This window comes from Scyliorhinus torazame, chromosome 15 (genome assembly GCF_047496885.1).
Source record: "Scyliorhinus torazame isolate Kashiwa2021f chromosome 15, sScyTor2.1, whole genome shotgun sequence".
In the NCBI taxonomy this organism is placed as follows: Eukaryota; Metazoa; Chordata; class Chondrichthyes; order Carcharhiniformes; family Scyliorhinidae; genus Scyliorhinus; species Scyliorhinus torazame.
In genome coordinates this window covers 181,886,233-181,913,733 of record NC_092721.1, presented here as the reverse complement: position 1 = coordinate 181,913,733, position 27,501 = coordinate 181,886,233, and the positions used below count along the sequence as shown (strand labels likewise).

The window sequence follows — 27,501 nt, the reverse complement described above, 5'->3', positions numbered from 1 at the left end:
AGTTGCAAGTCATGTTAAAATGGAAGAGTTTCTTCCAGGTCCGGGTAAAGAAAGACTTGCGTTTATTCAGTGTATTTCATGTTGCGCACAGCAAGCTGGCTTGCTATCTAACCGTGATATCCATGGAGTAACTTGGAGAGAAGCCCTCAATTGGAGCAGCTGATTCAATGTTGTATCTTTTAAATCATCACAAACAAAATCCCTTCCTTTACTCCACAAATTTCAACATCCCTTTGCTATTCTCTTTCTGACAGTTGATCTTTCTGAATCTTTTTTGTTGAAACAGTCACACATGATCACATTGTCAGGGGAAATAAACTGAGCCAGGCAACATGAGGAAACTTAACTAATATGTGTCCCTCTGAATCACCGTGCATGGAATTTGGGCATACAGGGGGAGAGTGGTGACATTTAATTAGGTAAGTAGGCACAGGGTGGAGAGCCTGTCACCATTCCAACTCCCCCGCAATAAGTCAAGAGATGGGAAAGTAGAGGTCAGCCTTCCCAACCCCTCGGCCAGTTGAGGAATTGAGTGGTGGAGGGAGGTCTGTGGGCTCAGTGGGCAGGGGACCCTCTGGATTAGATGCCCCATGGAGGGCCCAAAAAGTAGCAAGGGCTACCCCCAGATGAAGAGCTCCCTTGCCCTCCACACCGACCCCATTCTGCCCACTGGCGGGAGCTTACATTGCTGGTCATGGTGAGGCTGCTGCACCGACTTGTTCTCCAGGGTTCTGGTGCTGTTCCTGGTCCCGGCCTGTTGCTGGTGGCGCTGCTGGGACTTAAGAGCTGCTGACCTTCTGATTGATCAGCAACTCTTGGAGGCACGGATCTTTGCCTTCAAAGACCCAGGAACATCACCGCACCACCACTCTGGTCATCGATCGGGGCCACTGCTATTAAATTCAACCCCATGTCTTTTCTCCTCCTCCTTCAAATACCATGACCAAGAGGGTGTTGGCAACCATAGAATTCCATTGGATAAAATTGGATAGACTTCTATTGGATTGGTTCAAAGTACTGCAGTGGTTTGCAATTGCCTTCTGACCAGAAAACGATTCATTCTTGTGCCTGGACTCAAACGCATTGGAAGGATTTATTACAGGTTTACAATCAACTTTCTCACCATGTTATGAATGCATCAACTATGGCCAGCAAGTCCCAGAGTGAGACTTGAACACAGAGTTTATAGCCCTGAGGTAGGGATGCTGCTACTACTGTGCCACAATTCCTTCTTTTCCCATGCCTTTACTGATGTTAACTCTGGGTTGGGTCCATATATTCTCCCAAATGAAATCCTCGGAGGTTATTGGAAGAATCTTAGGAATGAGAGTAGGCCATTCAGCTCCTCGAGCCTGTTCTGCAATCCTTTACCCACCTATGTCCCACAGGTGAACAAAATGTTCAACAGACCGACAGCAAAATAAATCACCAATTCCTCGTTATTTTTTGCCCCTTCGATTTTTGAAAAGCATCCCAGTGAGGAGTTGAATCTTTAGTTTAGGCCATGACAGAATGCAGTCCATTTTGAAACAACATACTTTGGAATTGTTTTCCACATTAACTTTTAAAAGCCAAACCATAACCGCTATTAAACAGCATCTATTGCTTCAAAGTGCACCAAAACAAATTAAATTAGAATGATTTTGCCTTTGGCGTAAACCGTACTTACCATGTTAATTGATGAAACAGGTCCGATGCTGTTCACATAAATATCAACATCTATCACAGTTGGTTTCACTGTTAAATAAGGGGTAACAAAAACTGTATGTTAATAAACAGCAAAAGGGCAGCCTCTCTGATTAATCTCCACATTTTATATTCTCTTATAAACACCTACTTACACCCACAACTGGAGCAGTTATAATTAAGGCATTTTAACTTGAAGAAAAAGAAAGAACTTGCATTTATATTGCACCTATTCAGATATCAGGACTCCCCAAAGTGTTTTGCAACCAAGAAGTATGTTCGAAGTTTAGTCACCTTTGTAATGTAGGAAACACAGAAGATATTTTACATACAGCAAGGTCCCATGATCAACATTGAGATAACGACCAACTCATGATAAAATGCGAAGAGAATGATTTTTAAAATAGTTGCCGATTGAGGGGCAAATATTGGCCAGGAAAATGGGGAGGACAACTCAGCTTTTCTTTGCATTTATGCCATGGGATCTTTTACGTTCATTTGAGAAGGCAAGGGAGATAGTGGTTAAATTCTCATTGAAAAACTCTGACTGTGCAGCACTCCTGTGTCAACTAAGATTATGTACCCAAGCATCTGGTGTGGGATTTGAACCCTTAACCTTCTGACTCAAATGCACGAGTGCTACTACTGAGGCACTGCTGGCAATAACACCCGTTTCATTTTGTACCTTAATAAAAGAAAAGGCTTACCGTTGGAGAATCTCCTTCGACCTGAATGTCATTACATCATAACATTAGGATGAGCCTATGTAATGTGCTTTATTTGGAAAAAGAACAGTTTTTATAACTTAATTTCACATCGCTTTGTCATTCACCAGTTGTCACAAGCCCTGGAAACTGATGCGATTTATACAATAAATCTTCATTTTCACTCTGGCTGAACTGAGGCAGCACTGTCTTGGAAGTAAACCTAAAAAAGATTCAGTTAGGCTGTGCTGTGTCAGATTTCCGTGGGAGCAGCTGTGGGGATGCCATGTTTGGCCTTAGTTTTCCTTATCTAGGAAGGAAAGGGTAAATGAGTTTCCACTCCCGATATTTTTCTCATGACGGTTGGTGCAAAGGTGCAGACAAAAGCAGTGAGGACAAAGTAAGAAGTCTTACAACACCAGGTTAAAGTCCAACAGGTTTGTTTAGAATCACTAGCTTTCGGAGCACAACTCCTTCAACAGGTGGGTGAAGAGGTGGGTTCCACAGACACATATACAGACAAAGTCAATGCTGCAAGATGATATTTTGAATCCGTGTTTTTGCAGGTAATTAAGTCTTTACAGGTCCAGACGGTGCGACTGGAGAGAGGGATAATCACAGGTTAAAGAGGTGTGAATTGTCTCAAGCCAGGACCAGTTGATAGGATTTTGCAAGCCCAGACCAGATGGTGGGGGGGTGAATGTAATGCGATATGAATCCAAGGTCCCGGTTGAGGCCATACTCATGCATGTAGAACTTGGCTATCAGTTTCTGTTCAGCGATTCTGCATTGTTGCGCGTCCAGAAGGCCGCATCAGAGAACGCTTACCCGAAGATCGGAGGCTGAATGTCCTTGACTGCTGAAGTGTTCCCCGACTGGAAGGGAACATTCCTGCCTGGCGATTGTCGCGTGATGTCCGTTCATCCGTTGTCGCAGCGTCTGCATGGTCTCGCCAATGTAACAGCCTCGGGACATCCTTTCCTGCAGCGTATGAGGTAGACAACTTTGGCTGAGTCACACGAGTATGTGCAGGGTACCTAGTGAGTGGTGTTCACACGTGTAATGGTGGTACCCATGTTGATGATCTGGCACGTCTTGCAGAGGTTGCCATAGTGGGGTTGTGTGGTGTTGTAGTTGCTGTTCTCCTGAAGGCTGGGTAGCTTGCTGCAAACAATGGTCTGTTTGAGGTTGCGCAGTTGTTTGAACGCAAGTAGTGGGGGTGTGGTGGGGGTGTGGAGATGGCTTTGGCAAGATGTTCGTCTTCATTGATGACGTGTTGAAGGCTGCAAAGAAGATGTCGTAGTTTCTCCGCTCCGAGAAAGTACTGGACGATGAAGGGTACTCTGTCGGTTGTGTCCCATTCAGCCTCTGATCTTCAGGTAAGCGTTCTCCAAGTCGGCCTTCGGGATGCGCGTCAACACAGAATTTCTGAGCCGAAACTGATAGCCACATTCCGCACACATTAGTACAGCCTCAACCGGACCCTTGGATTCATGTCTCATGACATTCACACCCCCCCTCTCTCCTCCCCCCCCCCCCCCCCCCCCCCAATCATCTGGCCTGGGTTTGCAAAATCCTACCAACTGTCCTGGCTTGAAACTATTCACACCCCTTTAACCTGTGATTATCCCTCTCTCCAGTCGCACCGTCTGGACCTGTAATGACTTAATCACCTATTACCTACAAAGACTCAGATTCAAAGTATCATCTTGCATCATTGTCTTTGTCTATATATGTGTTTGTGAAACCCACCTCTTCACTCAAAGTGATGAAGGAGCTGCGCTCCGAAAGCTAGTGATTTGAAACAAACATGTTCGACTTTAACCTGGTGTAAGGCTTCTTACCGTGCCCACCCCAATCCAACGCCGGCATCTCCACATCAGTGAGGACAATGACAGCCTTTAAACAGCTTCTCTCAAAACTCTCTACCATTTAGAAGGACAAAGTTAACAGGTTCATGGGAAAACCATCCCCTGCAAGTTCCCCTCCAAATTACGCACCGTCCTGACCTGGGGATACATCAGTGCTCCTTCTCAGACAATGGCCCATAACTTCCATTGAATCTTCTGATGTACAGAGATCGTACTCCGCATACGTGCATCGGGGTTATGGGGATGTCCTGATGCACTGACATGTGCACCGAAAGCGTGCCAAGTTCAAACTTCCATTCCTGTGTTTTTCCAAGTTCTTTGTTGTAAGCTCTGCACTGCAGCAGCTGAATGTGAAATCACGTGACAGCGCTAACTTAACCTGCTTCCCTCGATGTTAGGTAAGTTTTTACGCTCATTCATTTAACTTCCTATCTAACAACGCTGTGGGAGTACCACCATGAACTGCAGAAGGAAACTCACCGCCGCCTCTTAAAGAGCAACGAGGAATGGGCAATAAATGCTAGCAATGCCGATATGCCAAGGATCCGGATGTCCCGAAGCGTGGTACATTGGCGAGACCATGCAGACGCTGCGACAACGAATGAACGGACATCGCGCAACAATCACCAGGCAGGAATGTTCCCTTCCAGTCGGGGAACACTTCAGCAGTCAAGGGCATTCAGCCTCTGATCTCCGGGAAAGCGTTCTCCAAGGCGGCCTTCAGGACCCGCGACAACGCAGAATCGCCGAGCAGAAACTTATAGCCAAGTTCCGCACACATGAGTGCGGCCTCAACCGGGACCTGGGATTCATGTCGCATTACATTCATCCCCCACCATCTGGCCTGCGAAATCCTACCAACTGTCCTGGCTTGGTACAATTCACACCTCTTTAACCTGGGGTTACCCCATCTCTGGATCTGTAAAGATTTAATCACCTGCTAATGCTCGCATTCCAAGCATTGTTTGGCATCTTTGAATTTGTCTATATATGTGTTTCTGGAACAGACCTCTTCATTCACCTGAGGAAGGAGCAGCGCTCCGAAAGCTAGTGACAGTTAAATCAAGGTATTGGGAGTTAAGTGATGAATGCAATGTAATGAAAATGAATTACTCCACCATTGAGATTTATGTCTGACTTTACACTGTTAAATATGAAGAATGTTGCACTGAAAGTGCTTTTGTTAAATTAAATCGTTGAACTAATTTTTCAGGAACTGCAAGTTTATATCGGAATCTATCTAAATTTCATATAAAATAGTTGGATTACAAATCTATCTATCAAAGGCTGAATAACAAAATATTCAACAACTGCATCAAAAGGATACCCACCGACTGAAAGAGCTGAATTAAAACATTTATTTTACACAGTGCTGATCAGATAGGCTTTCATGCTGGCAAAATGAGCAATGTCTTTGCTGTATATAGCATGCTGAACATTATAAATGGAAATAATTGGAAAACGTTTTATGCTTGCTTGGGTTACGAAGTCTGTACAATGGGAATGAATAGAAGATGGGTTGGCACATTAGGATTCCATGCTGAGATGAGTTACGCCATCATCTGAATTTTAATCATAAACCGATGCATTGGGGTAAATTCTGCATCTTTTGCAGTTGCGACTAATAACTGACAATAGACATATTAGAAGTTCTAAGAACAAGGTTCCTAAGTGGAATAAATCCTGATTCAGAGCTGCATGAATTTTGTAACAAGCGCTCTTCAAGGAAGAAAACTAAAGCAATGGGGACTTGAGATTGTGTTTGTAAACTTTCTCTAATGTGGCTAAAAGAGTTATCACATTATCAAGCATTTCACATGAAAATTGCGTAAATCCATTCTGGTGACCAACAGAAAGCATAAGTGTTTGGATTCTGACGTTTTAACTTCAGTGAGAAATGAAATGCATGGCAGAATTTTACATTCCTCAACCAGGGTATTTATTGGGGGTGCTGACCGTACTCTTTCTCAAACGGCCTTCCCACTAGGTTCCCACCTACCCCCTCTACGCAAATTTGCACTTGGACGGGTGAGGGCATGGTTTGCCTGCTTGCCCTTTCATCAGTTGAGGCCCGTAAGTGATCCATTATTGACCATTTAATTTACAGCCTCAATTTTCAAACTTGAGTTCAGGGGCAATGGAATGGCTCGAAAATGAAACATGTTCAGGCTTCGGGCGGGTAGGTGGCGGGGAGTGGGCAGGGGGGTGGCGCATCCAACAGCAGCTCCGTTTTAAAACCGGGCACCCTCACCCGAAAGGTGTGGCCCCTGCGGGGGCTCCCTCACCCCCCCCCCCTTCCCACCCCCAGGCCTTTCTATCCCCTCTGCCCACTCCCCTGGTCCTCAGGTGAAGAGGGAATAAATAAGCAGCAGGTAGAACCCCACCCACCAAGCTGCTGGACGAGGAGGGGAAGAAGGGCACTCAGGCGGCAGGAGGCCATGTGTTCCCAGGGTGTTCTGGGGACAATTTTCCAACCGAGCTTTACCAAGGCAGAAAGAGTGTGGTATCTATGTCCTCTTGCCTACAAAGTCAAAAAATTAAAGGCACGCAGTAGTAACCATACCAAAACAAATTTGCATAAATGGAATTGTGCCAAATTGTGTACAAATGTTGCCCTGTGCATTTGTTTAGCGCCTGTCTTCCATTTGCCTTTTCCAGTTCTGGTGCTCCAATGCAGTGCTACTCCAATGGCTGCAGCATGGCTGGTGAAGGGCTGCTAACTTTCAGTGCAGGAGACTGCAGATAGCCTTGGAGGATGACATCAAGCAGCACTGCGCCCAGAAGATTCAGTTACAAACTGCAACATTTCATTATCACTCCACAGCAATAGTACGTCAGTGATCCGAGGAATCTGCTGGAGGACAGATTGCTGGACTGATGTGATGTGCTGCAAACTCCTTTCTGTACTGTAACACACAGACGCGATAGATCCATAAATGTGTGATGGAGTTGGCCGCCCCCTCCAAGTTGGTGAGGACGGGCTCCATGTTCTGCACAAAGCCCTGTGTCAGGCCCCTCCTGGACTCCTCCACAATCCTTGATATTGACTACAGGCTTTCTGACAGACTTTAATGGTTTCAGCTCCAATGCTAACCATAGACGCAGCAAACAGTTTCTCCTTTCTGAGGGATAGGACATGTAGGTACACCTCCCCCTCCTGCTAGCTCCTGCTGCCTCTGCTTGTCTGCCAAATCCAGGGAGATGTGTCAGTGGGTGTCCTGCAATCTAATTGTGTGATAGGGCTGTCATTTAGAGCTGATAATGTGTTTGCAACAGTGAGATGTGGGTATGAGGGTGAGCCTTGCAGCAGTGCTCAGTGGGTGAAAATGAGGCGGTGTGTCTGTGAACATCAGTTATGAGTCTTGATTGATAGAGTATTGGTAGTGAGTGAAGGGGGTGGGATGAGTTAAGGAGTGTCTGAGACTAGGAATGCAGTTGGTAGGATGTGCCATTTTTGTCATGATATTCAGGTAAACATCATGACACCTACATACATACATACTGATGGACAGATCAACGGACCAATCAACACACACAACACGACAGCCAATCATAGGCAAGAGCATACACAGTACAAAACAGGGAACATGACACTTCCTGGCCACTCAAGCAGGAGACGGCTCAGGGCACAGAGCTCAGTACAAGCCACTCAGACATCCACCATGTGCTGAGCACCACTACACGATAGAATTAGGAATAGGTCCACAGAATCAAGGGTCATGATCGAACCTCAGTAAACAGTTTACGAGTGTAAATAGATGTTTGAAATAAAACTGCGTTGTACCATTCGCAACCGTGTTGGTTCATCTGTGTGGCAGAGTACCCAACACTTCATAGTACTAGGAGTGATTTTGGTACCTACCTACAAATCCTCCGGAATCTGCCATCCTGCGCCATGGACCGGTACGGTCAACACACCGCAGCCGCTGCAAGTCGCTGGAAACCTCGGCGTTAATTGGAAGCTGTCCAAACAGCGCTTCCAGCTCTTTCTGGAAGCCAACGAAAAGTAAAGCGCCTCGGACACCAGAAAGATCGCCATCCTCCTCACCACGGCACGTCAACACGCCATCCATGTCTACAACTCCCTGGTGTTCGCGGAAGGCGAGGACAAGACCAAATACAAGACGGTCCTTCTCAAGCTCAACCAACACTTCAACGTCGAGGTCAACGAGAGCTTCGAGAGGTATGTCTTCCATTAGCGCCTGCAAGGTAAGGATGAGCCCTTTCAGCCATTCCTTACTCAGCTCCGCATCCTCGCGCAGTCCTGCGGTTACGACACCACCTCCGATTCCATGATTCATGACCAGATCGTTTTTGGGGTCACCTCGGGCACCCTACGCCAGCAGCTCTTAAAAATAAAAGGCCTCACCTTAGCCTCCGCAATCGAAGCCTGTGTTTTGCACGAAAACGCGACTAGCCGCTATACCCAATTTCAGGCGGCCAAATCGGCGCAGCAGGGGTCCTACGCGGCCAGACCGGCGAGGCAGGCGCCCTACGAGGCCGAACGGGTCCAGGCGATCGAGTTCCTCCCGGCCCGCGGCCCGGACGAGGGCGGCCATTTCGCGCGCTTTTCAAGGCCTCCCGCGCTTGTGCGCGCCAAAAACTACGGCAACACTGAGGGACGTGATGCGCAGGCGCGCTTGATGCAAGACCGAATTGCGCATGCACAGTGGCGCAACGAACGCCATGACATCACGGCGTGCGGCAACTGTGGAGCCGCACATTTAAAGCGGCAATGTCCCGCAAGAACCCAACAATGCCTCCGCTGTGGCAAGGTGGGCCACTACGCTGCTTGCTGTCGAGCAGCTCAACCTGTCAATGTTCCCCAACTCCGACAATCTCGCAGGGACGCGCGGACCATTCAGCCTCCTTATAACGAGTTGTGCCCAGACGATATCCAGACCAGTGACACAGACGACCGGGACGCCTTCCGTGTTGCGGTCATTGATGGGAACCGAATGTCTCCAGCCAGGACCCACCAGCCGGTGCAAGTTAACACAATCAATCCGGGTGATGAATGGTGTGCCACCCTAATGGCCAACCCGAATTCGGCGCCCACCTATTAGACTGGACTTATGAGACTGCTTGTACATTGAACTCATACTACCACAGTGTTAACATGTATCTGTTCTTATCGTTACAGGAATTTGTTTTGTCGTTCAACATTGACCCGTTCTTTGTTTATGGTACAACCTCGTTGTTATGTCGCACCCGACATCGTCCCTTGTATATAGTTTAGCCCCATGTACATGCTGTAAATATTGCACACACACACATTTAGCTACACTCAGTACACATCTCTATTTATGACCACGTAGGCACATGTTCTTGTAAAAAAGGGGGGATGTCATGATATTCAGGTAAACATCATAACACATACTGATGGACAGATCAACGGACCAATCAATACACACAACACAACAGCCAATCACAGGCAAGAGCATACACAGTACAAAACAGGGAACACGACACTTCCTGGCCACTCGAGCAAGGGACGGCTCAGGGCACAGAGCTCAGTACAAGCCACTCAGACATCCACCATGTGCTGAGTGCCACTACACGATAGAATTAGGAATAGGTCCACAGAATTAAGGGTCATGATCGAACCTCAGTAAACAGTTTACGAGTGTAAATAGATGTTTGAAATAAAACTGCGTTGTACCATTCGCAACCGTGTTGGTTCATCTGTGTAACAGAGTACCCAACACTTCAATTTTAAGATGCATTCACTGACTTGAGCACTCCTGTGAGGTCATTGAAATTCTTGAGGCACTGCATTCAGATCCTCTAAGCCTGATTTCTGTCATTGATCTTCACAGCTATCAATTCCCATTGCCTTTTGACCACGTGCCTGGAACGCCTTCTGGTAATTACGGATGTAGGACATTTCCTCCTTCAGCAAGCCCTCAGGTGCAGCATTGGAAAACCGTGGCGTCTATTCTCTCTCTCTCTCTCTCTCAAGTTGTATCATTCTCCAGTGTTTGGGGAACAGGTTCAAGGAGCTAAATGACCTACACCTATTCCAATGTTTCCCAGGTCAGGTTCACCTTCTGCACAATCACCAACACCTTCTCCATTCCAATGCACTCCTCCCCTTTAAGAGATGCAGGCTAGCTAAACATTGTAAGATAGTTTTAAGTAATATTAGCCGCTCAACATGGTATTGGCCCCACTTGATGTGCCAATTGCCAACACAGTTAGCGCTGGCCGGATGCTGGATTCATTGAAATGAGCAAGGAGCATGAAATGGGCAATACTGCCCACATTTCAGTCAATGGGCACAAGTTAATCACCCATTGCAATACCCAAGCCTATTTTTGTTGCAATCAGATATAGCTCATTAAGCCTTCACAATCAACAATTTTAATGGACAGAATTAGTTCAGTTAAGTATTGCTATGCAACAGAAGGATCCATCTCTACCTCGTTCTTAAATTGCATCCATACAATTGTACAAAGTAAGCAGCTACCTGAAATTTGGGTACCTTTAAATATGAACTGATAAAGTAATAAGATTCATATCAGAGTGAAATATGATAACAAAAATAAAACTGACATCAGTTTGATTGACCAATTAGACTGGGATAGTTCTCTTAATTTCATTGCAAGCCTGAATAAACTAAAATGGGGCAGATGTTTGAGGGCAAATCAACATCTGGCATGTGAGAGGCTTTCAAATGTAGGTTGATAGAAATTCAGGCACGTTCCTGTAAGGAAGAAGGATAAGTATGGCAAGTTTTTGGAACCTTGGATAACGAGAGATATTGTGAGCCTAGTCAAAAAGAAAAAGGAAGCATCTGCCAAGGCTAGGAGTCTGGGAACACACAAAGAAGTGTGGAATAACAGGAAAGTAAAAAGAAACTTAAGCTAAAAGGGGTCACGAAAAGTCATTGGCAAACAGGATTAAGGACAATCCGAAGGCTTTTTATACATATATAAAGAGCAAGAGGGTAGCTAGGGAGAGGGTTGGTCCATTCAAGGACAGAGGAGGGAACCTATGCGTGGAGCCAGAGGAAATGGGCGAGGTACTAAATTTGTACTTGGCCTCAGTATTCAGCAAAGATAAAAACTTGGTGGATGATGAGTCCGGGGAAGGGTGTGTAGATAGTTTGGATCATGTTGTGATCCAAAAGCAGGAGGTATTGAGGGTCTTGAAAAACATTAAGGTAGACAAGTCCCCAGGGCCTGATGGGATATACCCCAGAATACTGAGAGAGGCAAGGGAGGAAATTGCTGCGGCCCTGAGAAAAATCTTTGTATCCTCACTGGCTAAAGGGGAGGTCCCAGAGGATTGGAGAATAGCCAATATTGTTCCTTTGTTTAAGATGGGTAGCAAGGATAATTCAGGTAATTACAGGCCGGTGAGCCTTACATCAATGGTAAGGAAATTATTGGAGAGGATTCTACGAGACAGGATTTACTCCCACTTGGAAATAAGTGTACATATTATTATAATAATCTTCATTGTCACAAGTAGGCTTACATTTACACTGCAATTAAGTTACTGTGAAAAGCCCCTAGTCGCCAAGTTCTGGTGCCTGTTCAGTTATCCAATTCACCTGACAGCACATCTTTCTGAACTTCTGGGAGGAAACTGGAGCACTCGGAGGAAACCCACACAAACATAGGGAGAACGTGCAGACTCCACAGACAGTGACCTAGCTGGGAATTGAACCTGGGACCCTGGAGCTGTGAAGCAACAGTGCTACCTACTGTGTTACCATGCTGCCCCTATTGGTGAGAGGCAACATGGTTTTGTGAAAGGGAGGTTGTGTCTCACTAACTTGATCGAGTTTTTCGAGGAAGTGACGAAGATGACTGATGAGGGTAGGGCATTGGATGTTGTCTACATGGACTTCAGTAAGGCCTTTGACAAGGCCCCTCATGGCAGACCGGTACAGAAGGCGAAGTCACACGGGATCAGAGGTGAGATAGATACAGAACTGGTTCGGTCATGGAAGACGGAGGGTAGCAGTGGAAAGGTGCATATCTGAATGGAGGGCTAGTGGCATTCCTCAGGGATCAGTGCTGTGACATTTGCTGTTTGCATTATATACAAATGATTTGGAGGAAAATGTAACTGGTTTGATTAGTAAGCTTACAGATGACACAAAGGTTGGTAGAATTGCGGATAGCGATGAGGACCGTCAGAAGATACAGCATGATATAGATTGGTTGGAGACTTGGGCGGACAGATGGCAGATGGAGTTTAATCTGGACAAATCTAAAGTAATGCATTTTGGAAGGTCTAATACAGATGAGAAATATACAGTAAATGACAGAACCCTTAAGAGTATTGATAGACAGAGGGATCTGGGTGTACAGGTACACAGGTCACTGAAAGTGGCAACGCAGGTGGAGAAGGTAGTCAAGAAGGCATATGGCATGCTTTCCTTCATTGGCAAGTCATGCTGCAGCTTTAAAGAACCTTAGTTAGGCCGCACTTGGAATATAGTGATCAATTCTGGTCACCACACTACCAGAAGGATGTGGAGGCTTTGGAGAGGGTACAGAAAAGATTCACCACGATGTTGCCTTGTAAAGAGGGCATTAACAATGAGAGGATGGACAAACTTGGTTTGTTCTCACTGGAATGATGGAGATTGAGGGGCGACCTGACTAGAAGTCTACAAGATTATGAGAGGCATGGACAGAGTGGATAGTCAGAAGCTTTTTCCCAGGGTGGAGTGGTCAATTACTAGGGGGCATAGGTTTAAGGTGCGAGGGGCAAGGTTTAAAGGAGATGTACGAGGCAAGTGTTTATACACAGAGGGTGGTGGGAGCCTGGGACTCGCTGCTGGGGGAGGTAGTGGAAGCAGGGACGATGGTGACTTTTAAAGGGCGTCTTGCAAATGCATAAATAGAATGGGAATAGAGTGATGTGGTCCCTGGAAGGGTATAGGGTTTTAATTCAGATGAGCAGCATGGTCGGTGCAGGTTTGGAGGGCCGAAGGGCATGTTCCTGTAATTTTCTTTGTTCTTTGTTCTTTGAACTGATCAAAAAGCACTTGGAATAAAAAGTGGCTTGATGTTATTTGCTGCCAGACTACAATTACACAAAGAAATCAATCAATTTAAACCTGTTTTGTGACTTTTTTAGTGGGACAATCTTCAAGGTGACCAAATGGCTACCTTGATGACTCAGCAAGATTTTCAGTAGCTAAGGCACACAGAACAATATGCCATGTGCACACAGAGTTATATAACTACAGCTGGGCTGGAAATAGGGTAGCTACAATTAGCTACAGTACTCCTGCTTTATTTTTTTTAAACTTGTTCATGGGATGTAAGCATTGCTGGCAAAACCAGCATTTTTATTTTCCATCCGAATTGCCCTTGAGGAGATAGTGGTGAGCTACCTTCTTGAACAGTTGCAGTTTGTGTGGCATAGGTACACCTGCAGTGTTGTTAATAAAAGGGTTTTTAACCCAGCCACATTGAAGCAACAGTGATATAATTCCAAGTCAGGGGGCTGTAGCACTGAAGGGGAGCTTGCAGGTTCTGGTGTTTCCATGCATCTGCTGTCCTTGTCTCTCTAGGTGGTAGAGGTCACGGGTTTGGAAATTAATGAGGAAAAAGGCTTGGTGAGTGAATACAGTATACATAAAGGGTACACACTGCTGCCAGTGCGTGCGGTAGTGAACGTTTAAAGGTGGTGGCTGAGATGCCAATCAAGCGGGTTGCATCTTCCTGGCTGGTGTTGAGTTTCTTGAGTGTTGTTGGACCTGCACTCATCCATGCAAGTGGAGAGTGTTCCATCACACTTCTGACATGTGCCTTGTAAATCATGGGCTGGATTCTCCGTTTTTGGGACTATGTCCTCACGCTATGGTAAAAACTGTGGTCTTTTCCGCCAGGAAAACTGGCGTCAAAAGGCCACAGATTCACCGTCTTGCAGTGTGCTAGCAGGCAGCTGTCGTAGAGCTCGCAGCTCTAGCTGCCGATACGGTCCCCCAGCACTTCCGGGTCAGAGGCCATGCTCCATGGCGGACTCAGCCCGCGGACCTGGACCGCTGAAATAGTGCCCCGCATCGGCCGCTCGCCCACCTCGGACAGCCCGCACACACAGCCCCCAGTCCTGAATGAAGTCCCCCCTGCCCACCAATCAGCCCTCCTCCGACTGTTGCGGCCCGGACTGAGTCCGCAGCCGCCTCGCAAGGTTCCCGAATGCCAGAACCATGTTAGAACCAGCCGTCAAGAATTCAGCCGGTCGGGGACGGAGAATCGTGCCAGGCAGTGGCCTGAGCTGGTGGATACTCGGCTCGGCATACTCCATGAGTACGGCAATTTGGGGGGGACGGAGAATTGCGAAACCGCCGCCAGTCCCGATTTTGTGCACCAAAACGGATTCTCCGCCCTGTCGCCAAACGCGATTTCAGCGTCAGGGTGCGGACAATTCAGCCCCATGTTTGCCCTGTGCAAGTGAAGTCAGTTAATAATAATAATCTTTTTATTGTCACAAGTAGGCTTACATTAACACTGTAATGAAGTTACTGTGAAAAGCCCCTAGTCGTCACATTCCTGCGCCTGTTCGGGTACACAGAGAGAGAATTTAGAATGTCCAATTCACCTAACGTCTTTCGGGACTTGTGGGAGGAAACCAGAGCACCCACAGGAAACCCATGCAGAGGGCAGCAAGGTGGCGCAGAGTATTAGCCCTGCTGCCTCATGGCGCCGAGGTCCCAGGTTCGATCCCGGCTCTGGGTCACTGTCCATGTGGAGTTTGTAAATTCTCCCTGTGTTTTGCATGGGTTTCGCCCCCAGAACCCAAAGATGTGCAGGCTAGGTGGATTGGCCACACTAAATTGCCTCTTAATTGGAAAAAATTAATTGGGTACTCTAAATTTAAAAAAAAAGAAAACCCACGCAGCCACGGGGAGAACGTGCAGGCTCCACACAGACAGTGACCCAAGCCGGGAATCGAACCTGGGACCCTGCAGCTGTGGCTCAACAGTGCTACCCACTGTGCTACTATGCCGCCTCTTTCAATACTTCAGCCATCCCCCTCCCACCTGTCTGAACCTCTTGCAAATAGCTGAGGCTAAAAACTGTACGAACCTCATCTTCTTAACATTGTGCATCAGGTGGCTTTTACTGCTGGCCTGATGCACTTTAGATTTTGTCTTCAAATTGACATTACATAATCCAAACACTTGATTAACTATCTATTAATATTCACATGTCGGACATCTTTCATTTGTGGCTTTTGCCATTGTCCTTTCATATACTGAATATGGAAATATAAAAACAGTGTACAGCTCCACAAAAAGAGCCTGGCGGCATGGAGATGTTCCTGCTATGTCCCTTATTCCATCTATTTTTCTCTTTCCCACTTATACTGATGCCTTGTTATTTTCCATAGTAAAATGTCGAAAATATGTCAGCCAGGAATACGGCGATAAAATAACTTTAAGTGTTTTACCGAAATGGACTTGACAGGTTGCAAAACCTTTCAGATTATTTTTTCAAGTCTGAAACTATTTACAGAGGCTAACAGAAGATTGAAGTGAAGTATGAATGAATCACTGAGCCCATCGAAAAGATAGCAAAGTGCACAATATATATTTTGACAAAAAAAATTAGCTTCATATTCCTTCAGTTCAAGTACAGACTTTCCAACTGGGGCTCTTGTTCCCTGTGTGGTTCACAGCCATGGATATAACATTTTGTTGACATATTCAAACATCTTGAAGCAGAATAGATGTTCATTCCACTTCTTTGCTCTGACAGTAAGTAAGATTTGTGATTACAAATAAGTAATGCATCCTCTTCCCTCGCGATGTCTGTGCTCACATTGGAGACACCACTAAGATTTCACATGCGTTTTGTGTGGTTAAAGTGCTGTCACTTGAAATAATCTACATGACCCATAAATCATATATATTAAAATGCCATACCCCATATCCTGTCACGGAGCTAGTTCAGTCCAGTGCACATAATTGTAAAATTACAGAACATTGCATTTTAATGTATTGGAAGTAGATGATGCACCCTTACAATAATGAGTTTTTCTCACCCTTTCTGTGTTACAATTAGGTTGTACATATTTTTTAATAAATGCAACAAAATCTTTGCGGACAGGTACGAGATATTGAAATATGCTAAATAATGAAATTTATGTTCAGTAAAAGAGCAAAAACTGATAGTCCTTGCATTTGATTAACAGAATCCACTGAAGACTACCTTCTTGATCACCCTGTTACCAAACAAGACAAATGTAGAAACATTGAAAATAGAAGCTGGAGTAGGCCATTCGGCCCTTCAAACTTGTGCCACCATTCAGCATGATCAAAGCTGATCTTCTATCTCAACATCACACTGCCATACTCACTCCATAACCCTTGACGTCTTTAGAGTCTAGAAACCTATCTATTTTCTTCTTGCATATATTCAATTACTTGGTCTCAACAGCCTTCTGCAGTAGAGAATTCCATAGGTTCCCCATCCTCTGAGTGAATAAACTTCTCCTCATCTCAGTCTTAAATGGCCTATCCCGTATCCTGAGACTGTTCCACTTGTTCTCGACAACCCCCAGCCAGACGAAACAGCATCCCTGCATCCAGTCTGTCTATCCCTTTCAGAATGTTATACATTTCAATGAGATCCACTCTTGTTCCTCTAAATCCCAGTGAATACAGGCCTTGTCGATCTAATCTCTGCTCATAATGCAAAATTGCCATCCCAAGAATCAGTCTGGCACAAAATATGTGATTCTGTGTGTGATGTTAACCTGTCATAGCATTCTATCACAGAGATTAAAGTAAAACACAGCAACCTACAACTCAAAACTTTCTGGGCATTATATTGGATTTACTGCTGTGGTACAGAGTTCAGAGAAAGAGAGAGAAAAGTAACAAGTGGCTGTGTGCAGGTCATACTCTTAGATATCCAATAAGCCACTTTGCATTTGTTGTCATACTCTTTCAGGATGACAGCAAGCTTTGCTAATCAACACTTGCCATTGATACCTGTGCTGTTTCATTTCACCATCAGCCATTAGCTACGTTTTTCAGTCCTGCCCAATGCAGGAATTGTCACGAGCAGGTGGACAATTTGACAGACCATTTAAAGATCTGTTGATTTCCAGCGGGAATTTCTGGTCTCAGGGCGGACAAAGAACAACAACAAAGAACAAAGAAATGTACAGCACAGGAACCAAGCCCGTGCCGACCATGCTGCCCGACTAAACTATAATCTTCTACATTTCCTGGGTCCGTATCCCTCTATTCCCATCCTATTCATGTATTTGTCAAGATGCCCCTTAAATGTCACTATCGTCCCTGCTTCCACCACCTCCTCCGGTAGCGAGTTCCAGGCACCCACTACCCTCTGCGTAAAAAACTTGCCTCGTACATCTACTCTAAACCTTGCCCCTCTCACCTTAAACCTATGCCCCCTAGTAATTGACCCCTCTACCCCGGGGAAAAGCCTCTGACTATCCACTCTGTCTATGCCCCTCATAATTTTGTAGACCTCTATCAGGTCGCCCCTCAACCTCCTTCGTTCCAGTGAGAACAAACCGAGTTTATTCAACCGCTCCTCATAGCTAATGCCCTCCATACCAGGCATCATTCTGGTAAATCTCTTCTGCACCCTCTCTAAAGCCTCCACATCCTTCTGGTAGTGTGGCGACCAGTATTGAACACTATGGACCCGGACAGAAAATCCCGCTCAATGGTGTCAGCTGGCAGCACTGTCACCTCTGATACAGAAAAGGTTGTGGGCTCAATCTCCACTTTGTTGGACATAAACACAAAAATATAGAATGGAATTGATTCTCCGTCAGCGGGATTCTCCGCCCATGAGTTTCCCGGCAGCGTCGGATGGTCACAATGGGAAATCCCATTGGCAGGTGGCGGGGACGGAGAATCCTGCTGACGGCAAGGGCATGCTGCTGAGGAACACGCAGCTGACGGAGCGGAGAATACCACATTAAGCTTAATGTGCAGGTTCAGTCAGCAATTAAGAAGGCAAATGCAATGTTAGCATTCATGTCAAGAGGGCTAGAATACAAGACCATGGAAGTACTCCTGAGGCTCTATAAGACTCTGGTCAGGCCCCTTTGGAGTATTGTGAGCAGTTTTGGGCCCGATATCTAAGGAAGTATGTGCTGGCCTTGGAAAGGGTTCACAAGAATGATTCCTGAAATGAAGAGCTTGTTGTATGAGGAATGGTTGAGGACTCTGGGTCTGTACTCGTTGGAGTTCAGAAGGATGGATTGAAACTTACAGGATACTGCGAGGCCTGGATAGAGTGGATGTGGAGAGGATGTTTCTACTTGTAGGAAAAACTAGAACCAGAGGACACCATCTCAGACGAAAGGGACAATCCTTTAAAACAGAGATGAGGAGGAATTTCTTCAGCCAGAGGGTGGTGAATCAGTGGTACTCTGTGGAACTCTTTGCTGCAGAAGGCTGTGGAGGCCAAATCCCTGAGTGCCTTTAAAGACAGAGATAGATAGGCTCTTGATCAATAAGGGGATCAGGGGTTATGGGGAGAAGGCAGAAGAATGGGGATGAGAAAATATCAGCCAAGATTGAATGGCCGAGTGGTCTAATTCTGCTCCTCTGTCTTATGGTCTTATGGTCTTGTGGTAACAGCAGGGAAGAAGCTGTTTTTGAGTGTTCATGCGTGTTCTCAGACTTTTGCATCTTCTGCCCGATGGAAGAGGTTGGAAGAGTGAGTAAGCCAGGTGGGAGTGGTCTTTGATTATGCTGCCTGCTTTCCCCAGGCAGCAGGAGGTGTAGATGGAGTCAATGGATGGGAGGCAGGTTTGTGGATGGACTGGGCTGTGTTCATGACTGTCTGAAGTTTCTTGTGGTCCTGGGCCGAGCAGCTCCCATACCAGGCTGTGATGCAGCCAGATAGGATGTTTTCTATGGAGGTGCTGTCTTTCAGATCAGATATTAAACCAAGGCCCTGCCTCCTTCTCAGGTGTCATAGAGTGAATTGTACAGCACAGAAAAGGCCCTTCAGCCCATCAAGTCGACACCGACAATAAACTACACTTGGTGTGGGATTCTTCGGCTGCATTCGCCTGGCGACCAGAAGTTCCCGCCCGAGGTCAATGGACCTTTACATCGTCCCCGTAACACCCGTGGCGATCATGCAATGGGCGTGGTCGAAGAACCCAGCCCTAATCTCGCTTACCAGCACTTGTCCCATATCCTTGAATGTGATGGCGTTTCACCAACACATCAAATGGGTGGATGTGAAAGATTTCATGTCACTATGTGAAGAAGGACAGGGGCCAGTTATCCCCGGTTTCCCTGACCAATTTCACCTCAATTAACATCACAGGAACAAATTATCAGGCCATTTTCGCATTACTGTTTGTGGGATCTTGCTGTGCGCAAAATTGGCGACCGCATTATATTTCAAAAGCACTCCATTGGCTGTAAAGCGCTTTGGGACATCCAGTGGTGCTGCATAAATCCAAGTCTTTTGTTTTAGCCATTCAAGGTTGCAATGGTTTTGTAACAGGTTTTGAATATCTCACACAGTTGAAAGTGGTAGAATATTGTGTTTTCTTTTAGTTTCAAGTTACATGTTAGAATTCCCCTGTTAAACAAAGCACACAACTAAGAAAGCGTGTGTTCTATGAAAATAAATATCACTTGACCACCCACAATCACAGATTATCACATCCTCAGTATTGCCAGCAGAAAGTGCACCTAAGTGGGAAAGAGGTGGGAGGACGTAGAACCTAGAACTTAGAACATCCAGTGCAGAAGGAGGCCATTCGGCCCATTGAGTCTGTACCGACCCACTAAAGCCTTCACTTCCACCCTGTCCCCGTAACCCAATAACCCCTCCTAAACCTTTTGGTCACTAAGGGCAATTTATCATGGCCAGTTCACCTAACCTGCATATCTTTGGACTGTGGGAGGAAACCGGAGCACCCGGAGGAAACCCACGCACACACGGGGAGAAGGTGCAGACTCCGCACAGACAGTGACCCAGCAGGGAATCGAACCTGGGACCCTGGCGCTGTGAAGCCACAGTGTTACCCACTTGTGCTACCGTGATGCTCCTAACAGTAACATGGGTTACAGAATACCTGCTACTACTCACTTCCAATGTCAGGGCGAAGTTTCTTGTCATATTCCTTCAGCAGGTGGTTTAAAATCTTAGTCGCATCGCGATCTTGCAATTTGGGGGACAGCACCCACTTCTGATTAACTGTGAGGTCTTCGTACTCATCCTCATCGACTTTCCTCGAGCTGTAAAATTGCACTTGTGTTAGTCGCCGACAGATTGGCAACCGCGTTATCACTGGTGGCAGGCACCAAGTTTAAGCTCAGTTATATATGTATATATATGTATCACTGGGGTTTAAACAAATGGACAAATTACCATATTTTACCATTAACAGATGCCCCCCCCCCCCCCAAAAAAAAAACAGCTTTGTTTGCTCTCACGGCTTGGGGGGTTTGAGGAAGGGCAGAGCTGGCATCAACAGTGATTTGCTCACAAAACTCTCCACAGAAGGCAACAGGTGCCCGCGCGAGGAACTGGGTCACATATCTAGGACACTTCACCAATCCAGGTGCATTCGTCCCAAGCACCCACACTGGCAGTTTGCATCTCTTGTGCAACTTCCTCCCAAGTTTTTACCTCAGAGAGGCGGAGAGTGTGGGGGGGGGGGGCTCTATCTTAATTGTTAACACCTGTACATTTCTCAAAAGATCAAACTTCAGCAAAACATTTGACGCTTAGGCTTCAAACGCTCTGAATGCTGGTCTTCCCTTCGTGCAGAGGGGGGGGGGGGGAGAGAGAAGTATTTTTACAAATATATTCACACATGTCCTCCTCACATGCAATGATTAGGATTTTGATTTCTTGTTGGCGGTGTGCATTGTATATTATTAGTGTTATTATTAAGCCCCAGACTGCAGACTTTGCTCAATGTCTGCCGGTGGGTTTGGGTGGATTATTACTGGACCCCAGAGCGAGCGAAGGCGCCTGATGGAAATAACTGAGAACTAGCACACTGCATGCGGAGAGAAAGCGTCTCTTCCAGGTCTCTCCAATCTGTCCGGGGTAATTGAGCGTAAAGCTGCAATCCATCGCATGCAATGCCAATCTGATTTTACCGTTTCAATCGTCCACTTTATCTAAAAAGGGGGGGGGGGGGGGGGAAGCAGACCTAACAGCATTCTAATAAACTCCAGTGCTGTTTATTTACTGTGGTTATATAGACTGAGCGTTGGGACGAGGGGATGGGTTCCAGTTCCCACTGTTCGGCCTCTGCAAAATTAATTTCCATCAGTTCTCAATGCATTCTCAAATGATGATGATTATTACATGCTCAGTTAACCCTACTCCTATTGCCTGAGGCTGCACGCAGCGAGGCACACAATTGCCTTGTGATCGCTTCTGGAGGATCTGGAGATTCAATGGAGCCCTTGGCTTTCACAAGAGTTGCTGGATTCTTATTATCTATTGGCCCCCTTTAGCTTAAACACAAGATAGGTCAACTCGAATCACTTCATTTGGGGGGAATGTGGGCCCCTCTCTCTCTCTCTTAAAAAATAAACCCCCAAAGCATTTAAACGATCAGTTTGAAGCCATCGGTTGAGTTTTGTGTTTTAACCCGTTGTTTGACTGGCTGCCCTGTCTCGTGTCTCCCGCGGCATGGACAGCGAGCTGCATCGAGGACTGGACTAGATCCGAATCTCTCGCCCCCTAACCCACCCCCACACCCCCACAACCGCAATAGGTGCCCAGTCTGCACACCTGCACAAAGGCATCATTCATCCAACTGCGACATCACAGATAATACAGGCTGCTGGGGTGGGTGGAGGGGGGAGTGAAATCAAATACCTATTATACCTAGCCTTCCCCATTAGCTCTGCCCTTCACTCGGTACATTTCAGAACTTTTGCATGAGAGAAAGCACCTACCATCTCCACAGGCAAAACAAACAAACAAACAGCAGCAACAAACACTCACAAAGGCTTATTTTAAAATGACAGTATCTGCTTACCACGCTTGGAAGACGGAAAGAAGTAAGAAAGCTGCCAGCAGTTTGGTTGGCATTGCTGAGAGAGACAGAGACACGCGCGAAGGAGAGAGCGAGCAGGCGGATTGCCGGAAAGTGAGGAGAGTATTTTGGGCAGACAGAGACGGAGAGAGTTTTTTTTTCTTCTTGCCTCCCCGTGTCAGCGGCAGCGGCAGCCTCCAGTGTCTGTCACTTCGGAACCATCAAGAGGCAGGGCGCAGATGAGGCAGAGCGATCCGTTCAGAGTCAGCCATAAATCACAAACATGCACCTCTGACAGGTGTGAGCGTTTGGACAGCTCCAAGCCTTTCCATTCAGCACCAAGTGGCTGGCGGAGGCAAATGGCCCCTCCTAGGTCCGGAGCCCCTCTTCTGACGCTCTCCACTTCATTCGGGCTTTTTGCATTGGGAATGAAAGTGGCGGAGTGATGAGCTCCAACTGCCTCGAATTCCCACATTACCCGTTATTCCAACCGAGGGGAGTCCCATTGGGAAGCTGACGTCAGACTTCACCGCAGGATCGGGCGATTAGTTTGAAGACCTTAACATTTTCCTGAAATCAGTACGAACGAGGTATCAACTTATCTTTGGCTATTTAACGACATCGATGCGTGTAGATATGTGTCTGCATGTGTGCTTGGTGCATGTGCGACTGGGCGCATATATGACTGCATGTGTGGCTGGTGACTGTCTGCATGTGTGACTGGGTGCATGTATGTCTGCCTGCACGTGTGACTGGATGCATGTGTGACTGCGTGCATGTATGACTAGCTGCATTGGTGACTGGGTGTATGTATGACGGGCTGCATGTGTGACTGGGTGCATGTATGACTGACTGCATGTGTGACTGAGTACATGTATGACTGTCTTCATGTGTGACTGGGTGCATGTGTAATTGTCTGCATATATGATTGAGTGCATGCATGACTGCCTGTATGTATGACTGGATACATATATGACTGTCTACATGTGTGACTGGAGGCATGTGTGACTGTGTGCATGTATGATTGCATGTGTGACTGTATGTGTATGATTATCTGCATGTGTGACTGGGTGCACGTGTGACTGCCTGCATGGGTGACTAGGTGCATGTGTGACTGGGTGCACGTGCGACTGTGTACATGTATGATTGTCTGCATGTGTGACTGAGTGCATGAGTGACTGTCCGCATGTGCGAATGTGTGATTGGGTGCGTCTATGACTGCCTGCATGGGTGGCTAGGTGCACGTGTGACTGGGTGTATGTGTGACTGGGTGCATATGTGACTCGGTTCATCTGTGACTGTCTGCATGTAAGTGCATGCTAAGTGCATGTGTAGCTAGGTGCATGTGTGACTAGGTTCATGTATGAATGCCTGTGTGCATGAATCTGCATGTGCGGCTAGGTGTATGTTTGACTGCATGTGTGGCTAGGTGTAAGTATGACTGTCTGCATGTGTGACTGCATGTGACCAGGTGCATGTATGACTATCTGCATGTGCGACTGTATGTGTGGCTAGGTGCATGTATGGCTGTCTGCATGTGTGAGTGTGCATGTGACTAGGTGCATGCATGACTATCTGCACGTGTGACTCTCTGCATGTATGATTGTCTGCATGTATGACCGTGGGCATGTGTGGCTGGGTGCATGTGCGGCTGGGTGTATGTATGCCAGGTGGTAAAGGCGATACTGGGACGGGTTCGCTACTGGGTTTAAGTACCTATTGACTCGGAAGATGGTTTACATTGTTATATTAGCAAAGGTCACCCATTCTCATTCTCTGACAATGTTTCGAATTACCTAGAAATAGGTTATAATGGGATTTATTATCATTCTGAATCAACGTAATTAATCTATAGTCAAAGGTTTATGCTGGTGTCTTTCTCACTGAGGTTGGCGCTCCTGTTCGTGTTCTGCTGAATAATAATATCCAATCTCAGAAAACTGCTTTCTGGGGCAAGTTGGCAAACAGTGAGTCAATTCCCCTTGCAATAAATCCGAAATATAAACGGAGCAAAAAAAAACATCCGATGGATTATTTAATTTGGGTTTTTAGTGTGAATGGTTAGAATAGACTGTGTGCTCTGGTTTCATGTCCACTAGCTACCGGACTGAGAATCAACTAAAGCCATATCTCTCGGAGCTGCCAGAATGGATTTGGAGTTTGATTCAGAATCCTGGCCACAGGTTTCAGCAACGGAACTATTTAAACTACAGGATCGATTGCTATGATTTGAAGACATGTTTTTCAACACATGCGTGTAGGAAAGTTGAGATCCCAAATCAAATCCTGTCGACAATGAGATTGAAATTCCAATTGAACGGACAGGAGTCCCTCAGTGTGTGGGACATTCGATGGAAGACGATTACTTTTGTGTTTTGTTTTGTTTGGTTAGGTGACACTTGGATAACCCTGTTGCAATGCCTGGGCGGCCAAAGGCATCTGGTTCAGAACACGGAGGGAAACAAGCTGTGTCCTCCCTCTCTCTCTCTGGTCTGCAGACAGGTGAGAGCAGTGAATTCCAGAAGGGCCTGCACTGTGTGGGGGTGGGGGAGGGTGCGGGGGGGGGGGGGGGGGGTCAGATCACAGCTGTCCCTGGATGTCAACTTCGCTCCCAGCTGCCTGCGTGTCCCAGGGTGGGGCCCTGTCCTGGCACAAGGTAAGTGAATTTCCTCAGGCAAATCAGCCAGGTTGTCTTGTCAATGTGTGCGGGCTTTGGAGAGGGGGCTGAGGGGGTGGGTGGGCTGACTTGTCTTTGACGCGTTGGCAGTCTCGATGGACCAGCAGCCCAGATTAATGTGATCTCACAGACTCCCCGCCACTGTTGGGGGGTGGGTAAGAGGTGTGTGTGTGTGGGGGGGGGGGGGGGGGGGGGTTGTCTCTTTGACACTGACCCCGAGAAACACCACGAAAGATTGCAAGGGGGGTCCTAATATTAAATGAATCAATTCCCGACCCCACTCTTTGCAATGTGCGCGGATCGACCGACAGACGCAGAAAGATCGATTTGATGAAATGTGGAAGACGGAATGTGAGGGCGGGGTTGTTTGTGTCTGTGCATAGCTGGTGTCTTTTTTATTTCATTCTGTACCATAAGGTGTTAATGCTGAAGAGCTCCAGCAGAGACCGATCTCCTGATTCACACTCTCTCAAAATAGCTGGGGTGTGTCCTGCAAATATACTTTAAAATGTCAGTGCCCCCTCTCCTTGAACTACACACTAACTATCTGTGTGCACTGTGGTTTGACACATAAGCTGTCCACCTCTACTCTGGATATATATATAAAACTCTTTGAACATGGCAGAGACCTCCGCCGGCTGTTGCTCTCGGATAGGATGAATTGGTAAGAGAGTGTGAGAATGTGTGTGTCTCCTTGGACAGGAGCAAAGCCTGTGGGCGGTGTGGGGGAAAGCAATGCATGTCTGTGAAGGTCTGCATCCTGTTTAGGATTCTCTCTCTCGGTGATTGCGGGCTCTTTCCCTCATAGAGGCGGTGAACAGGAATGCCTCAGTCTGTGGGCTGGGGGTTCCCGCTCCACATCGACAAGCCTGAGTGTGTGTGTGTGTGTGGGGCGGAGGGGGGGGGGGGGGGGGGCGGAGAGAGAGAGAGTGAGCGGGCTGTCCCAGCAGGAAGGCAGCTCCTGTTGCCAGGCAGATTTGCGATGAGGAGGAAGCGGCGGGACTGTGGAGGACAATGGAGCCTGGCCTCCCTGAGCGAGAACAGAGGTGGATCCGACTGGGAAGTGCTTCCAAGTTCCACATCAAACCATCACCATTTCTCTCGCATTTATAAAAGGAAATGGGGTGGGGAGAATCATTGACTAAGGCAGTTTACTCCAGGAAACACCGAACCGACAGCGAAACGGACTCACTGGCTAAAACACAACGTGAAGATGTTACGTGTGGGGCAGAAATTGGTCCTTTTTAAACGTGTATTGGCTGTGGTGGGGATGAAAACTAGTTTCCAGTGGAGACGGAGTTCCATACAGTCCACAGCAAAGCTCATTATCAATCCTCGCCAGTCGTTTATTAGCCTTACACCGACACTCTAACCTACCCGGGGCCTCATTCCCCTCTTCCAGGGACACGGCCTCGATGGGTTATGTGTCTGTCAGACTGTGAGGGGTAAAGCAGCTCATTTATTCTCGCCAGGAGCCTGGCGCCCTGCGAGGGAGCTGGCTCTGGGAATGTCTGCCCTCCCGGATCGTGGCTTTTGCCGGGAACCCGTCAGGCGAACCCCTCGCCTGCGATCAGAAACCTCCCAGCGATGCCATCTACAAATACAAAGTGGCCGGCGGCTAAATTGACAAGCAGAAACATTGCCTGGTAAAATGCAACGCTGCATTTTGTGTCTACAACATTTGTGTCTACAACACCTAAAGCTCTCAGGGAAAGGCAGAGACGTCCCAATTCCTCTCACATTGCGAGCTCTCCGGGGACCAGGTTACTTGAACACATTGACAGCTTTCCGCACGGGCACATTCAAACATCATTGGGGACAAGTCAATAAAAGTTCAGCACCGAATCCCTGCCTCGAGCAGTTCTCAATCCTCTCAATATTGGGGCTGAGAACAAGTTTATCTGGCACCCGAGTGCGGGGTGGAGCGGACCTTTTTAATTGGCCCCTTACTTACACCGATTTCTATAATTCCTGGCGCAGAGATGTTAATTACCTGCTAGCGAATGCAATTTAGTAAAAAGCAACGGATGCCTGGCACTGGAGCGGGGGGTGGATTGGTCTGACAGTATGTGCAATCTGGAATCTAGCATTGCTTCTAAATAAATACCAGCAATTATATAAAGTAGCGTTTGCGTAGGGGAAACTCGCGCAGAAGTGGCACTAAAATCTAAAGATTTTGCAGGTTTGGTGGATCAATGTGCGGGGTTACTAGGGCTGGGGAATGGGCCGAGGTGGGGGGCTCATTCACAGGGTCGCTGCACACTCCTTCTGCGCTGTAGGGATTCTATGGATTCTAAATCTAGTTCTGAAAAAGAAATGGCTCGGTTGATGTAAAATGATGGAATGGATTCCCAAATAGAGCAATACAGCAAATCTAGTAAAGTGGCATGTGGACCACCCCTGCACAGACTAGGGCGTGTTGCTCATCCCTAATTGCCCTTGAACTGAGTGGGTTGCAGGGTCTGGAGTCACATGTCGTTCTAACCAGGTCCAGAGAGCAGATTTCCTTCAAAGGACATTAGTGAACCAGATGTTTTTTTTTTAACACCAATCAAGAATGGAATCACTGTCATCAATT

The 27,501-nt window shown here is 46.9% G+C and overlaps 2 protein-coding genes across 3 annotated transcripts in view; one reads left to right on the top strand and one right to left on the bottom strand.

The window, feature by feature from the left end:
* The window catches only part of gabrg3 (gamma-aminobutyric acid type A receptor subunit gamma3), a 1,021,256-nt gene extending 998,781 nt beyond the window's left edge, over window positions 1-22,475 (bottom strand). Inside the window, exons 1-3 of the mRNA XM_072477216.1 lie at window positions 22,250-22,475; window positions 20,335-20,483; window positions 1,670-1,737 (exon numbers count right to left, since the gene is read on the bottom strand). Coding sequence (XP_072333317.1) covers window positions 1,670-1,737; window positions 20,335-20,483; window positions 22,250-22,302 — 270 coding nt within the window. The 5' untranslated portion in view covers window positions 22,303-22,475. The remainder of the gene's footprint in view (window positions 1-1,669; window positions 1,738-20,334; window positions 20,484-22,249) is intronic.
* The window catches only part of gabrb3 (gamma-aminobutyric acid type A receptor subunit beta3), an 896,267-nt gene continuing 891,240 nt past the window's right edge, over window positions 22,475-27,501 (top strand). For both annotated transcript variants that reach the window (XM_072477220.1, XM_072477218.1), the window contains exons 1-2: window positions 22,475-22,836; window positions 24,639-24,748. The gene's annotated coding sequence lies outside the window, so the exon portion shown is untranslated. The remainder of the gene's footprint in view (window positions 22,837-24,638; window positions 24,749-27,501) is intronic.